The following is a 15,093-nucleotide window of genomic DNA, read 5'->3' as shown; positions in this document are numbered from 1 at the left end:
CCCTTTGTGCTTTGGTATTAAAGCTTCAGCATGTGACAGACATTTTTTGCTGACGCTGGGGAGCAGAAGGTGTAGCAAGGAGGGGAGGGATTCTTTTTTCATCATTCTCAAGTGTTCCTTCATGTAACTGAGTTAGGAAAAAGAGGTGGCATTGTCAAAAGCTTGTAGTAGTTTTCATGACATATTTAGACCAGGTCATATAGATCTCTCTCTCTCTCTCTCTCTCTCTCTCTCTCTCTCTCTCTCTCTCTCTCTCTCTCTCTCTCACACACACACACACACACACACACACACACACACACACACACACAACACAACACAACACAACACAACACAAGAAGATGGAATTCACAGGTACCCTATCTCCCTCACCTTTCTGAAATATAATCTTTGGGATGACAGCTAGGTCACATCCACACCATACATTTAAAGCACGGTTATACCACTTTAACACTTCCCCCAAAGAAATCTGGAAACTGTAGCTCTGTGAGGGATCTCCTAACAACTCTCAGTGCCCTTAACAGACTATAGTTCCCAGGAGTCTTTGGAGGAAACCATGAATGTTAAACTGGTATAAGAGAGCTTTAAAGGTATGGTGCGAATGCACTCCAGTGTAATGTAGTAAGCAGAATAATACTGTCCTGTCATAACAGGGGTCTTTCAAGGATTACTGTGGAAGGTATACAAATTGTTTACAACAATCTTGTGATTTAAATGTAAATATTATATTTATGCAATGTACTGAATTAGAAAGTGTTGAGTGGGTCTCATGAAATTCATAGTTCACCTGTAGATTTCATATGTATCTGCTGTGGTTCCCTGTACAACTGGAAGGACAGTAACTTTGCACATAGGATGAAAAACATCACAGCCATTACTTGTCGTAGTCTTATTTCTGAATAAACATGTATAAGCTTGCACTGTGAGCACTTGAATAGCGTTCCTAATGTAAGGGTTTATTTGCCTGCTCTTTTACTGAAATACCGCAAATGTCATATGCAATGAGATCATATGGGTGGTGGGCAGAATATCAAATAAAAAACAGAGAAGAAAGCCTAGGGGCTCTTGACTATTTAATCTCAAGATCCAAGATGATGTCATTCTATCATGGTCATTACCTTGAAGATATAGTGATGACAGAGGCTAAAATTCGCTGTGAGCACACAGAGTATGTGGAAAGTGTGCCACAAACAGCCCGGGATTCTCTGCCTATTTACTGAAGCATGAGTTGTTTGGAGATGAGAGTCTTGGGGAGATATCAGTCCTTTCCAGATGTGCATCTTTATTTCCCTTTTCACACTGTTATCACAACAGCCAATTACTGTATTAGAAAAAGTTAGGTTTTAGCTTGTCTTTCTATAAGGGAACAGAAGATAGAAATTCTATTGTGTTTTCTGTTAACAAGTTAAGCAGCAGTGTGCAATTTGCATGCAAGCCTGCAGTTCTTACATGTAACCTGACACCCATTTTAGGATTGTTTGACGTGACATTGAGATCTAGTTGTGCACCAAAACTGGGGGATTAAAAAAGTTATCATTCAAGCAATTTATTGTAATAAAAAGGAAATTAGCATATTTATGTTAAACAGAAGTTAATTGACATAGACTTTCGTAAGCAATATAGTAACAATAGGCTAGTTTTAAAAGAGTTAAAACAAAACATACAAGCCATCAGTTCTGCAAGCATGCATGAAAATATGAAAAAAGAACTAGGATGCAGTAAAATTGGTCAGGGAAAGGGGTGAGAGGATGTTATTTCATTTGTAGCCCACTTTCCCTCCAAGGAGCCCACTCAAGGTGGCAAACATAGTTTTCCACCTTGAGAAAGAAAGGGGGAAGCTGCCAGAGAAAGAAAGGATTTTGGGTAGTAGCGATTTTGTGAGGCTCCGGTCTTCTTTCTTTGTTTCTTTGAAATTAATTTTCCACTGGATATCTTTTATACTAAAATACATTTGCCTCATGTTACCGTTAGCCAGTCCCATTATTAATACATGATTCATTTCCATTACCTAATTTCTTCCACTGAAAAGCCCAATGATAATCTATCAGCAATCCTGGCACAAAACCAGTTCTTTTCTCAGAGAAATGGCTAGCTTTCTTTCAAGCATCCTCGACTGTGCTTTTGGCCAGAACATGCCAGTTTAAAGACATGCATTGATAATAATGCTTCCTTCTGTGTAGTAGTACAGTAGTATCCAAAGTTAACCCTTTTATACTGAATTTATGGCTTAAGTAAAATGTATCATTTCTTCTTGCAAAAGTCCAAGTTTTCAATATAATGAGCTCTTGATATACAGTCTCTATATTTTATAAAACCTATTGTATTCTAGAGACAGATAACAATCCCGTAGCGCAATAATCTATGACATATCCTTACACTTCTTTATTGTTGAGCAAATGCCAGATTACTGTGGTTGCCCATGACATGAGTGTGACAAACAACCTTTTCCATCATTCTACCTCATACCTATAAGTAGGACCGTGCTGGCTGGGGCTGATGGGGGTTGTAGTCCAAAACATCTGGAGGGTATCAGGTTGGAGAAAGCTGATTTTAAGAGACCGATTTTAAGGAATTGACAAATCCAGAACCCACATTCAAATGATAGCTCTCGTGAACATTTCATCTAATATGCTCTGCTGCAAGAGCATTTTCAGAATTCATTGGTGATCATGCTGCCCAGCCTTTTAAATCCAGAAAATAACATTTGTAGCTGCCTGATCAAATTAATTAGGTTATCCTTTTACACACACACACAAGCAATAAATCTGTTGCAGCTGTTACTATAGCACAGCCTTCCTGTTTAGGATTGGGCTCTACAAGGTTTGTTTTATAGTTTTATGCTGCTATTTGTATTATTTTAAATTGTTTTTTAGTATTTTAAGTGCCTGTTTCATGGTTTTAAGGTTGCGTATAGTTTAATTGTATCTTAATTGTATGTTTTTGTATGTTTTTAACTACATGTAGTTTTATTTGTAAGCCGCCCTGAGTTCCAGTTTGGAAAAAGGGCGGGGTAAAAATAAAGTTTCATTCATTCATTCATTCCTCAACCTGATGCCCTCCAAATATTGTTGAACTACAGCTCCCATCATCCTTGATCATTGGCCATTCTGGCTGGAGCTGATGGGAGTTGGAGTTCAGTAACAACTAAAGGGCACAAGATGACTGATATGCACTTGGTGAGAATTGCTCTTTGGCTGTGTATATTACACACCATACTTCACATTCAAGACACATTCCCTCCCCAAAGAATCCTGGGAACTGTAGTTTGGTAAGGATGTTGGGAATTGTAGCTCTGTGAGGGGTTAACTATAGTTCCGAAGATTCTTTCGGGGGTGTTTTGAATGTGCTTTAAAGTTATGGTGTGTGCAGCCTTAGAATATACTCCCTTCTGAAACACATTGGGCCTACATTAAATATTTTTTCAAGAACCTGGAATTTCCTCCTCTTTTCTCACTAGTAGCTGCTAATACCAGTATATGCATGAAAAATATTTTGTGTGTGGGAGAGAAATTGTGGGAGGGAGGGATCCTTGGTTTCACTATGCCAAGGTGTTTCAAAATATCTTAAAATGGCCTTGGGCATTTTCTTTCTTTTCTGACCAGTCCGAGTAGTTGATGCTCAGGGCACAGAATCGCCTGACCTGTTGTGCCATGGCTGCTCAGAGGGGAGTTGCTACCCAGCCACAGGGAATCTGCTCATTGGGAGGACCCAGAGTTTGAGTGCTACATCAACGTGTGGCCTGGAGGGGCCTCAGGAGTACTGCATTGTCAGCCATTTGCAGGTATTGCTGTTCGGGTGTTGGTCAAAGGAAGATGGGCAGGGAGGGGATAACGACAAGGAGTTGCTGGTCAGAGGACTGATTGCCTTTCCTGGATGTTATGTTTAGAAATGTTACAGAAAAGACTTGTCAGCCCTGCTGAGGCAATATGAAAACTAGGAATGGGTGAATCTGCCAGTTTCGGTTTCTTGCAGTTTCTCATTTTTTCTAGCTTCAGTTCTCCACATTTTGATTTTTTTAAAAATAAGTCCTCATGACCATTCATCAGCATTTTAGAGTGAATTTCTCCTGATATGAAAATGTTTATATGCAATTTTGCTTAATATATACATTTTTGCTAAGCAATGTCCCCTAATATAATGCATTTTTATTTGTTATTTTCACTAATATATGCATTTTTAGGCACACTTTACTAGGCAGATTTGCCTTTAAGTGTGAACTGAATCAAATTTCTCCCCCATCTGTAGTGAAAACCCATATTTTCAACTGTAAAGTGTAAGGGATGTACAGAGATGGGGGAGGGGGCTTGTCATGACTGAGCAGCAGCTGGAGGACAAAGGTAGGGGGTTAGCAACAAGAAACACACCCTGCCCATGAAGACTTTGAGACAAATTCCAGTCCACATAGGAAGCTGTTCACAGCCCTCACTACCAAGGAAGGCCTAGTGGCTAGACTGTGTGGCTCTGGGGCCAGTGCAGAGCCTGAGAAGATGTTGTAAGCTGCAGTACTGGCTCACCTCATGGGACAGCTGGCTGCACACAGACCAGGGTTTCTGGTTTTAGACTTAGCAGCTCCCAGCAGGGTTGGCTTTGAGTACTGTCAGCATATAACCAACTGAGCCCAGGTTTTTTTCAAAGTGCTCCTGAACATCAAGGTGTCAGTCTTTCTGTTCAATTAGTTGACACTCAGCATGTCCACCAAGGGTAGTATCCAACGCTAGTCCTATTCAGAGTAGACTCATTGAAGTTAATGGACATGATTAACTTAGTTTAATTAATTTCAATGGGCCTACACTGAGCAGGACTTAGTTGAATACAGTCCGTATGTGTGGTTCATCCAATTACCCTCCAGAGGGGGCGTGATACTCTGAGGAACTCCCTCTCATCCATAACAGTTACAGTTCTTTTCTGTTTATTTCCCTCTATTTGTTTTTCCTTATTACTTAAGTTGCTTTACAATTTATAACCACATTCCCCAAAACATGGGAATTTATAATCAAATTCCCAAAAACATCAGTGCTGTTTCTACTCAGACTAGATCTATTGAAGTTAATAGACATGACTAACTTAATTAATTTTGATGGTCTGCTCTGAGTAGGACTTAGTTGTCTACAACCAAGTAATAATACAAAAATGTAATTAAAGTAAAATCCTGTTGACTGATTGCTCCTTTCAACCAAGATTTCAAAATATGAACAACTATCCTGGCTAAAAGGTTAATGCAATCATTGAAAAATATCCAGCAGACGACCAAACAGGAGTTGTAAAAAAACAAACACAAACAAACACATTATCTCTGAGGACTTACATTGGCACTTTTGTTGATGTGTAATCCACTATGACTGTCTTGACAGGACTCTGAGAAATGCTTCATCTGTAACTCACACTCACCGTCCCTACGTGAGAGCCACCGCATTGAGAATGTCATCTACCTGAGTGGTCAGGATGGTGAGCAGACCTGGTGGCAGTCTGAGAATGGTAAGAGTTACCTCAGCCATCAGATGAACCCTCTGGTGGTTTTATTCCTAAATGGAAGCCTCCCATGGTACCATAACGGGAAAACTCTCGTTGCCCTCCTCTTTCTTTTCTGTGCTGCACACTTTTATGCTTCTTCCATTCCATATCATGTAACTTCCTGCTGAAATCCCATAACTTTTCATCACAACTGTTCTGGCTCACTTTTGTCCTGCTTTTGTTGTTGCTCTCCAGTCAGCAATAATATGGTAGCGTTTGGAAAGTATCACAGAACAACTAATAAAACAGATTAAATCCACCACTAATGCACTATTATTGTGTCAAGAATATGTTGCAGAATACACCTGCAGTAGAACACATCTGGAGGGTCCCTACATGATACAACAGAGAATGTATAAATTTTTTGCAACTAGCAGCTACTGGTGTGAGTGAGTGAGTGAGTGAGTGAGTGAGTGAGTGAGTGAGTGAGTGAGTGAGTGAGTGAGTGAGTGAGTGAGTGAGTGAGTGAGTGAGTGAGTGAGTGAGTGAGTGAGTGAGTGAGTGAGAGAGTGAGAGAGAGAGAGAGAGAGAGAGAGAGAGAGGAGTACCATAGTGCAGAGGAAGGGAGTTAACCCTTTATCGTGCGATTTTCCTGATGAAAATCAACACCTCTCAGAGTTAAACTGTGGAATTCAGTCCCACAGGAGGCAGTGATCACCATCAACCTGGATGATTTTAAAAGAGGATTAGACAGATACATGGAGGATAAGGCTATCAATGGCTAGTAGCCATTATGGCTGTATTCTGGTCCCACGGTCAGAGGCAGCATGCTTCTGAATTCCAGTTGCGGGAAACTGCAGGAGGGGAGAATGTTCTTGTGTTCAGATCCTGCTTGTGGGCTTCCCATACGCATCTGGTTGGTCTCTTTGAGAACAGGATGGTAGACTAGATGGGCCATTGGCCTGATCCAGCAGGCTGTTCTCATGTTCTTATGTCCAGAGCTGCTATTTATCCCATTAGGGGGAAAAATATGAATATAGGCTGATGATCTGTATATTTTTCTAATGGGATGAACTGCAGCTTTGCAAAGCTCCCCATGCCTCAATCCCAAATCAGATCCCACATGCCCCATGGCTGCTATCAGGGCCTGCACCAGGCATGCCTATGCCCTTGAGCACCAGCCTGCCCCAAGCCTGTAGCATCATACTCCCCAACAACCCCTCCAGATGCAGGGATCTGTAGTTCAAAAAAAATAACTTTTCCAAGCTCTGTCCAGAACTTTCGAGCACCACACAGGGCTTGCAGAGAGCTCTGTGCAGTGCTTTGATGTGCTGCTAATCAGAGGGCTTGAAGTTACTCCTTATCAGCTGATGGCTAGTGGCTTCAAGGCTGCTTTCTGCAGGGACTGACTGTACGGTGGAGTGCCTCATGGAGAACTCAGTTACCTGTCCAACACATGTTATCAGGTGTTGGACAGGTAGTGGTGGTAGTTTGGGGGAAAATAGCCTTACTGGCCAAATTGGGACCTGTGGAAGTCTTACCGGTCAATTGGGAGCGATTTCGGCCTCTTCCATCTGAGGATGTGGACAAGGTGCTCTCATCTGTAAGGCCTACCACTTGTCTACTTGATCCTTGCCCGTCGTGGCTCCTTATGAGCTGCAAAGAGAGATTGGGCGAGGGGATCAAGGCAATGGTTAATACATCCTTGCAAGAGGGTGTTATTCCACTAGCCCTCAAGGAGGCTATTATAAAACCCATCTTAAAGAAGTCCTCCTTGGATCCCCAAATTTTAAACAACTTTCGCCCAATTTCGAATTTACCATTCTTGGGCAAGGTCATTGAGCGAGTGGTGGCAAATCAGTTGCAGACACACTTGGATGAAACGGATTATCTAGATCCATACCAATCGGGTTTCAGGACTGGACATGGAACTGAAACAGCCTTGGTCGCTCTGGTAGATGATATGAGGAGGGCATTGGATAGGGGAGAATTCACCTTCCTTGTCCTCCTGGATCTCTCAGCGGCTTTTGATACCGTTGACCACGGTATCCTTTTAGATCGCCTGGAGAGTTTGGGATTGGGAGGCACGGTTTTACGGTGGTTCCATTCCTTTCTCTCCGATAGGCGTCAACAGGTAGCATTGGGTGATGAGGTTTCAGACCCTTGGCCTCTCAATTGTGGTGTGCCACAGGGTTCTATCCTCTCTCCCATGCTATTTAACATCTATGTAAAGCCGCTGGGAGCGATCATCAGGAGATTTGGGCTGCAGTGCCACCAATATGCGGATGACACTCAGCTCTATCTCTCATTTAAATCTTCACCGGAGAGGGCTGTGGAGACCGTATCCAAGTGCCTGGAATCCGTGAGTGGATGGATGGGTAGGAACAGGCTGAAACTGAACCCTGATAAGACCGAGGTACTACTTGTGGGAGACAAGGGAGGGTTGGGAGATGTTGACCTGGTGTTTGGCGGGGTGAGGTTGCCCCTACAGGACCAGGTCCGCAGCCTCGGGGTCATTCTTGATTCCAAGCTGTCCATGGAGGCTCAGATTTCGGCTGTGAGCCAGGCAGCTTGGTATCAATTACATCTTATACGTAGGCTGCAACCCTACCTCCCTGTTCAACAGCTCCCACTCGTGGTACATGCCCTGGTCACCTCTCGATTGGACTACTGTAATGCGCTCTACGTGGGGTTACCCTTGAAAACGACCCGGAAATTGCAACTTATACAGAATGCAGCAGCGCGCTTACTTACCAACAGCCGCCGCCGTGATCACATTACGCCGGTGTTATTTGATCTACACTGGCTGCCGGTTGTTTTCCGGGCCCGATTCAAGGTGTTGGTATTAACCTTTAAAACCCTGTACGGTTTCGGCCCAGTTTACCTGAAAGAGCGCCTCCACCGCCACCAATTATGCCGCCCGTCCAGATCAGCCACGCAAGGCCTTCTCTCAATCCCTCCAACCAAAACAGCTAGGTTGGTGGGTACTAGGGAGAGGGCTTTTTCTGTGGTGGCCCCCACTCTCTGGAACTCCCTCCCGTTTGATCTTCGACACGCCCCTTCCCTGGATGTATTCCGCAAGGCCCTGAAGACGTGGCTATTTCAACAGGCCTTTGAGATCCTTGGGATGGGTTAATCTCCATGATTTTGTCATCTATTATATGCTGCAAATGTAAATATTTTATAAATGTATTGATGACTGTCCAGTATTTTATTTATTGAGACTAATGTGACTGCATTTGATATTATTGTATTTTATCTCATTTTAATGTACATCGCCTAGAGTGGCTATCTGCCAGATAGGCGACACACAAATTAAATATTATTATTATTATTATTATTACATCCAGGAAGGCTTCTCTCCCAGAATATATTGTAGATGAGGGGCACTTGTAGTGGGAGGTCTAACTTCTGTCTTTCTCTCTCACTATCCAGGTGTAGAACAGGTTAGCATTCGCTTGGATCTGGAAGCCGAGTTCCACTTTACTCATCTCATAATGAAGTTTAAGGTACTGAGAACTCTACTAAGGGGCAGAAGGTGGTGCAGCGGTTTCTAGATGCTGTTGTAGCAACTAGCAAGGAACACTGACAAAAGCACCCAAGAAGCACTACTCCTTCTAACTGTAAGGCAGCAGTTATATTCATTTATTTATTTATTACCTTGCCTTTCTTCAGATGACACCCAAGACGGCTGGGTCTCTGGGCCTAACTAGATGCTCCATTAAAATGGCATCAATTGAGAGAGATCTTCCCAGAGCAAATAGGAGACCGGTGGAGCGGTTTTCATTGGGATTGCAGCAGTGGAAGAAAGGATTAGGAACATATAAAGCTACCTTATACTGAATGAGACCACTGGCTCATCTACTTCAGTATCGTTTACACTGGCAGCAGCTCTTCAGGGTTTCAGATAGGACATTCCCAGCCCTCCTGCAGATGCTGGAGATTGGGACCTTCTGCATGCAAAGCAGATGCTCTACTACTGAGCTGTGGCTCTTCCTTAAATCCCCCCTCCGTCTCTGCTGCAATCCTGATAATTAAAAGTTATCCACAGAATCCAGAGTAAATGCGAACACACAGCCCTCCCTTTACAGTAGTTGCTGTTTGCATTTTTTAAAAAATATGTATGTTAAATGCAAAGGTGCATTATGTGTAGTTTGGCAGTAAGCCGAGAACAAACCTTAGCTTCTGCTCATGGCTTATCTGGAGACAAACAAACCATGAGCCTGGGTTCAGGTGACACAACAAGCCAGACCATGGCTTGTTTTCAAGCAGGGGCAAGGAAGGAGCAAAGCACCTGCAATTTTAGCAGTGTGCATGAGCATGCTGCTCATTTATTTATTTATTAAATTTATACCCCGCCTTATGGCCAAAAGGCCCTCAAGGCGGCTTACAAAAACATGAATATAACACCACATCATAATACATCAATTCAATAATGCAATTCTCAAAATTAAATAACAAATAACATTATTAAAAGAAAAGAAAAAACATTTAAATGTGTCACGATAAGAGAACAGCATTCAGCCAGGTTTTTTTTGAAGGCAAAAAACATTTGAAAGCCACTGCCTTTAAAAAGCACCTGGGACTGGAAGAGCCATTTCACAGCAGGAGGTTCTCTCTCTCTCAGCCTGATTTATATTAAAACACAGTTTATCTTGAGTATGATTTAATGTAAGGTGTGAACCTGGCCATTGTCATGAATGCTGTGCTTTAGCCGTCAATGAGATGGCAAATTGACAAACAGACGGTTAGTTTCATTCCACAGAATCTGGAGTAGATGTGAACACACAGCCCATCTCCATCTTGTTGCGTGCTGTTGTCACTGCGTCATTAAGTCAGTCCCAGAATCCTGGAGGAAACAGCGAGGAATAGAGCTACTAGAAGCAAAAATTTGTTACATTTTCATCCATTATTATTATTGTTGTTGTTGTTATTGATTTATATCCCGTCCTTCCTCCCAGCAGGAGCCTAGGGCGGCAAACAAAAGCACTAAAAAACATTAAAACATCATAAAACAAACTTTAAAACACATTAAAACAAAACATCTTCAAAAATGTTACTTAAAAAAAGCTATGAAAACATCTTCTAAGATTAAAAACATTTTTTTAAAAAGAAAAAAATATTTAAAAAATTATAAGTTACAGTACTTTTTCCATGAGGCTGTGCAATGCTGTGTGGAATCTGCAGACCATTGGAAGAATCCCCAAACCTGTAATAAGGAAACTCCATTTCTTCTATTGAGTATCAGCCTTGCTTTGCTGAAATGGCTGGGATTTTTTAGTTAGAGTTGCTTTTGGGGGGAGGGCAGGTTGCTTGTAGAAGAGACACTGAAACTCAGTTCCCCACTTTGCCTCCTTTGTCATTCAGACATTCCGCCCAGCGGCCATGTTGATTGAACGTTCAGCAGATTTTGGGCACAGCTGGAAGGTTTATCGCTACTTTGCCTTCAACTGCTCCAAGCTCTTCCCTAGTGTCCTCACGCAAGTCCCAGTGCATGTCAACCAGGCAATATGTGAGCAGCGATACTCTGAGATTGAGCCCTCCAGCCATGGCGAGGTCAGTGCTGCCCTACTAGATTAAGATCCGGAGGGGTGGTGTCACCGTGTGGGAGATGACATTTTGCAAATTTCATGGGCAACATGGAGAGGACAGGAAGGGAAGGAAATAGCCAGAAATCAGTAGCCAAGCCCTTATTTAGCCCAGAAGACTCAAATCCCTTTTCCATATTCATCACCCTTTTACAGCTCTGATTGTGACCTATCATGCTTTTCTAGCTATCACTGTAATATTCTCATCTCTTCTTGTCTGTCCAGACTGGGATTGGTAGCACTAAAATTCGAATTGCTGCTAGTTCTGGAAGTAAAGCTCAGGAGAAGGACCATAGCTTATCGACAGAGCACACGTTTTGCATACAGATAGTTTCAAGCAGAGTGTAAGAAGGCATCAATTTTCATTCCAACCTGTGCTTGTTGCATGCATCCCTGTTTCTGTTCTGTTGCAGTTCAGCTTCCAATGACAACTACAGAATTTGTCTCTCTATTCACTGTGGTAGAATTTTATGTAATTAATTATGTTATCCTGACATTATTCTACACCATTCATTTCAGTGCAAAGGAAACACAATGCAAATAGGGAAAAGAGTAAACAAGTACAAATTGTTTGCAGACTGAAAACAATAACAAGAGTGAATACCAATTATACTCACTGGATTGATTTCCTTTTTGGATATGGGATGAATAAACAAACATTGGCAATTTCTGGTCTTTCTTCTGTTTCCAACAGAAGTCTCTGACATCATAGAATCATAGAATAGCAGAGTTGGAAGGGGCCTATAAGGCCATCGAGTCCAACCCCCTGCTCAATGCAGGAATCCAAATCAAAGCATTCCCGACAGATGGCTGTCCAGCTCCCTCTTGAATGCCTCCAGAGTCGGAGAGCTCACTACCTCTCTGGGTAATTGGTTCCATTGTCGTATGGCTCTAACAGTTAGGAAGTTTTTCCTGATGTCCAGTTGAAATCTGGCTTCCTGCAACTTGAGCCCATTAGTCCGTGTCCTGCCCTCTGGGATGAATGAGAAGAGATCCCGGCCCTCCTCTATGTGACAACCTTTCATGTACTTGAAGAGTGCTATCATATCTCCCCTCAGTCTTCTCTTCTCCAGGCTAAACATGCCCAGTTCTTTCAGTCTCTTCTCATAGGGCTTTGTTTCCAGTCCCCTGATCATCTTTGTTGCCCTCCTCTGAACCCGTTCCAGTTTGTCGGCATCCTTCTTGAAATGCGGAGACCAGAACTGGATGCAGTATTCAAGATGAGGCCTAACCAGTGCTGAATAGAGGGGAACTAGTACTTCACACGATTTGGAAACTATACTTCTGTTAATGCAGCCTAATATAGCATTTGCCTTTTTTGCAGCCACATCACACTGTTGGCTCATATTCAGCTTGTGATCAACGACAATTCCAAGATCCTTCTCACATGTCGTACTGCTGAGCCAAGTATCCCCTATCTTATAACTGTGCATTTGGTTTCTTTTTCCTAGGTGTAGAACTTTGCATTTATCCCTGTTAAATGTCATTCTGTTGTTTTCAGCCCAATGCTCCAGCCCATCAAGGTCCCTTTGAATTTTCTTTCTGTCTTCCGTGGTATTAGCTATGCCACCCAACTTTGTATCATCTGCAAATTTGATAAGCTTGCTTTGTACCTCCTCATCCAAGTCGTTAATAAAAATGTTAAAGAGCACTGGGCTCAGGACCGAGCCCTGTAGTACTCCACTCGTTACTTCTGCCCAGTTTGAGAAGGAACCATTGATAAGCACTCTTTGAGTACGATTCTGGAGCCAACTGTGGATCCATCTGATAGTTCAGCCTTTCCCAACCAGTGTGCCTTCAGATGTTGTTGGACCACAACTCCTATCAGCCTCAGCTAGCATTGCCAATGGTCAGGAAGATGGGAGTTATAGTCCAACAACATCTGGAGGCATACTGGTTAGGAAAGGCTGTGATAGTTGTTTCATCCAGCCCACATTTAGCTAGCTTGCTAATCAGAATATCATGGGGCACTTTGTCAAAAGCTTTGCTGAAGTCAAGATATATTATGTCCACAGCATTCTCACAGTCTACAAGGGAGGTTACCCAATCAAAAAATGAGATGAGATTAGTTTGGAAGGATTTGTTCTTCATAAATCCGTGTTGGCTCCTAGTAATCACTGCATTGCTTTCAAGGTGCTTACAGATTGACTGCTTTATAATCTGCTCCAGAATTTTTCCAGGGATTGATGTTAGGCTGACTGGTCTGTAGTTCTCCGGTTCCTCCTTCTTGCCCTTTTTGAAGATAGGGACAACATTAGCTCTCCTCCAGTCATCCGGCACTTCACCAGTCCTCCACGATTTCACAAAGATAATAGACAGCAGTTCTGAGAGTTCTTCAGCGAGTTCCTTCAATACTCTAGGATGCAGTTTATCGGGCCCTGGAGATTTGAACTCGTTCAAAGTGATCAGGTATTCCTTGACCATTTGTCTTTCAATCTCAAGCTCCAATCCCGCCCCTTCTACTTCATGTTTCCCAGGGGGGTCATAGGCCCTTTTTTGGGAGAAGACTGAGCCAAAGTAGGAATTGAGCACTTCTGCCTTTTCTTTGTCATCTGTTATCGTTTTGCCATCCTCATTGAGTAGCTGTGCCAACATTTCTTTTCTCTGTCTGTAGCTTCCTTTGTTCCTGGAGCCAGGGAAATTACTTTCAACATCTCTACATTGAACAAATTTTGGAATGCCAGATATGAATTCAAATCTGCAGATCTTGATTTTTTATACAGAAATTCATTTTTTTAATCTGGAATGAATTGGGGAAAATAGCGGAGTCTGTTTCAGTTTTTCTAGACATATGCAATGTGTTGAGACCTAACTGGTCGAAATGCCAGAGATCCATAATTAGATTTCCTGATTTTAAATTTTAGTAAATATCAGGTGTGGGAGGTGTGGAGTGTGGCACTGGGGGAGAAGGGGGCTTTAATCCTTTTGCCCAGCTCTATGTTACTAAAGAAAAACCAACCCCTCAGCTGCTATTTATTCTACTAGGGAAAAATTACATGTAAGTCTTGACCTTTATCTGCAGGTGATTTTCAAAGTGCTGGACCCAGCTGTGAAAGTAGAGGACCCATACAGCCAGGAAATCCAAGGTATGGCTATAAAAGGTAGATCCAAAAAAAGGGGAAAGAGCTTTAAGGACCAAGCTCTTGGGATTTTTATTGGAGATAAACACTGTCAAGGTTTGAGGGAAATTTTACAAACATATGGCATCAAGGATATGGGATGGCACCATAAAGTCATAGCCCAAGTGGAGTGAATTAGCAAGCAGAGAGATAGAGCAAGCAAGCAAGCTAGTATTTGGAGGGGCTCCACTGGCATCCAAACAGCCAAGCTTAGATGCACAGAGACTATCAACTTATTTGATAGGGATGGGGAACTTGTGGCCCTCCAGATGTTGTTTGAATTCAACTCCTATCAGCCTCAGCCAATGGTCAGGGATGATGGGAACTGGAGTCCAACAACATTTGGAGGACCACAGGCTCCTTATCCCTGGCATATGTCATCAGCATATACTATTGTTGTCACCTAGTTAAAGATATTTAGTTCATTAATCATGTGTCTGCTAACAAATGAATCGATTTACTTAAATAAAATTGTATATTACCAGAATTTCAATATAGGTGTGTGAAGTGTGAGAGAATTTATAGTATTACAAATGAAAGGATTGGAGAGGTACAAGGAATTCATATTTTACTTATTGATGGTAGACCGCTATGGAAAAAAGGAACAGGTACCAAAATTAACAGGGAAATAAAATGCTGGACTTTAGTTAAGTCTGCAAAAGCAATTATGGGATATAAAGTAGAGAAAGTGTAGGAAAAGGAAACAGATTATTTTGAGAATATTATAGTGAAGACCCTGCTTTGGGTGTGATTAATTGGATTAAATTATTGGAGAATTAGGGGGTAATATGAGTATTTATGATAGGACAGTTAATTTAAATATGAAAAAAGAAACAAACAAAAAGACTTGGAATACACACACACACACACACAATGTAAACATATACATATTATATATGTAAAAACAAAAACAAATGAAAGGCACCAGTCACTGT

General features: G+C 42.1%; 1 protein-coding gene across 3 annotated transcripts in view; it reads left to right on the top strand.

Moving 5' to 3' along the window:
* Positions 1-15,093, top strand: part of LOC133380806 (laminin subunit beta-4-like) — an 85,439-nt gene that overhangs the window by 17,677 nt on the left and 52,669 nt on the right. For all 3 annotated transcript variants that reach the window (XR_009761550.1, XM_061618849.1, XM_061618851.1), the window contains exons 3-7: positions 3,603-3,781; positions 5,352-5,475; positions 8,887-8,960; positions 10,819-11,007; positions 14,062-14,125. Coding sequence is in view for 2 of the 3 variants with exons in the window: in XM_061618849.1 (XP_061474833.1) it covers positions 3,603-3,781; positions 5,352-5,475; positions 8,887-8,960; positions 10,819-11,007; positions 14,062-14,125 (630 nt within the window). In the remaining variant the exon portion in view is untranslated. The remainder of the gene's footprint in view (positions 1-3,602; positions 3,782-5,351; positions 5,476-8,886; positions 8,961-10,818; positions 11,008-14,061; positions 14,126-15,093) is intronic.

Source organism: Rhineura floridana, chromosome 3 (genome assembly GCF_030035675.1).
Source record: "Rhineura floridana isolate rRhiFlo1 chromosome 3, rRhiFlo1.hap2, whole genome shotgun sequence".
NCBI lineage: Eukaryota > Metazoa > Chordata > Lepidosauria > Squamata > Rhineuridae > Rhineura > Rhineura floridana.
This window is presented reverse-complemented; position numbering and strand designations above follow the sequence as displayed.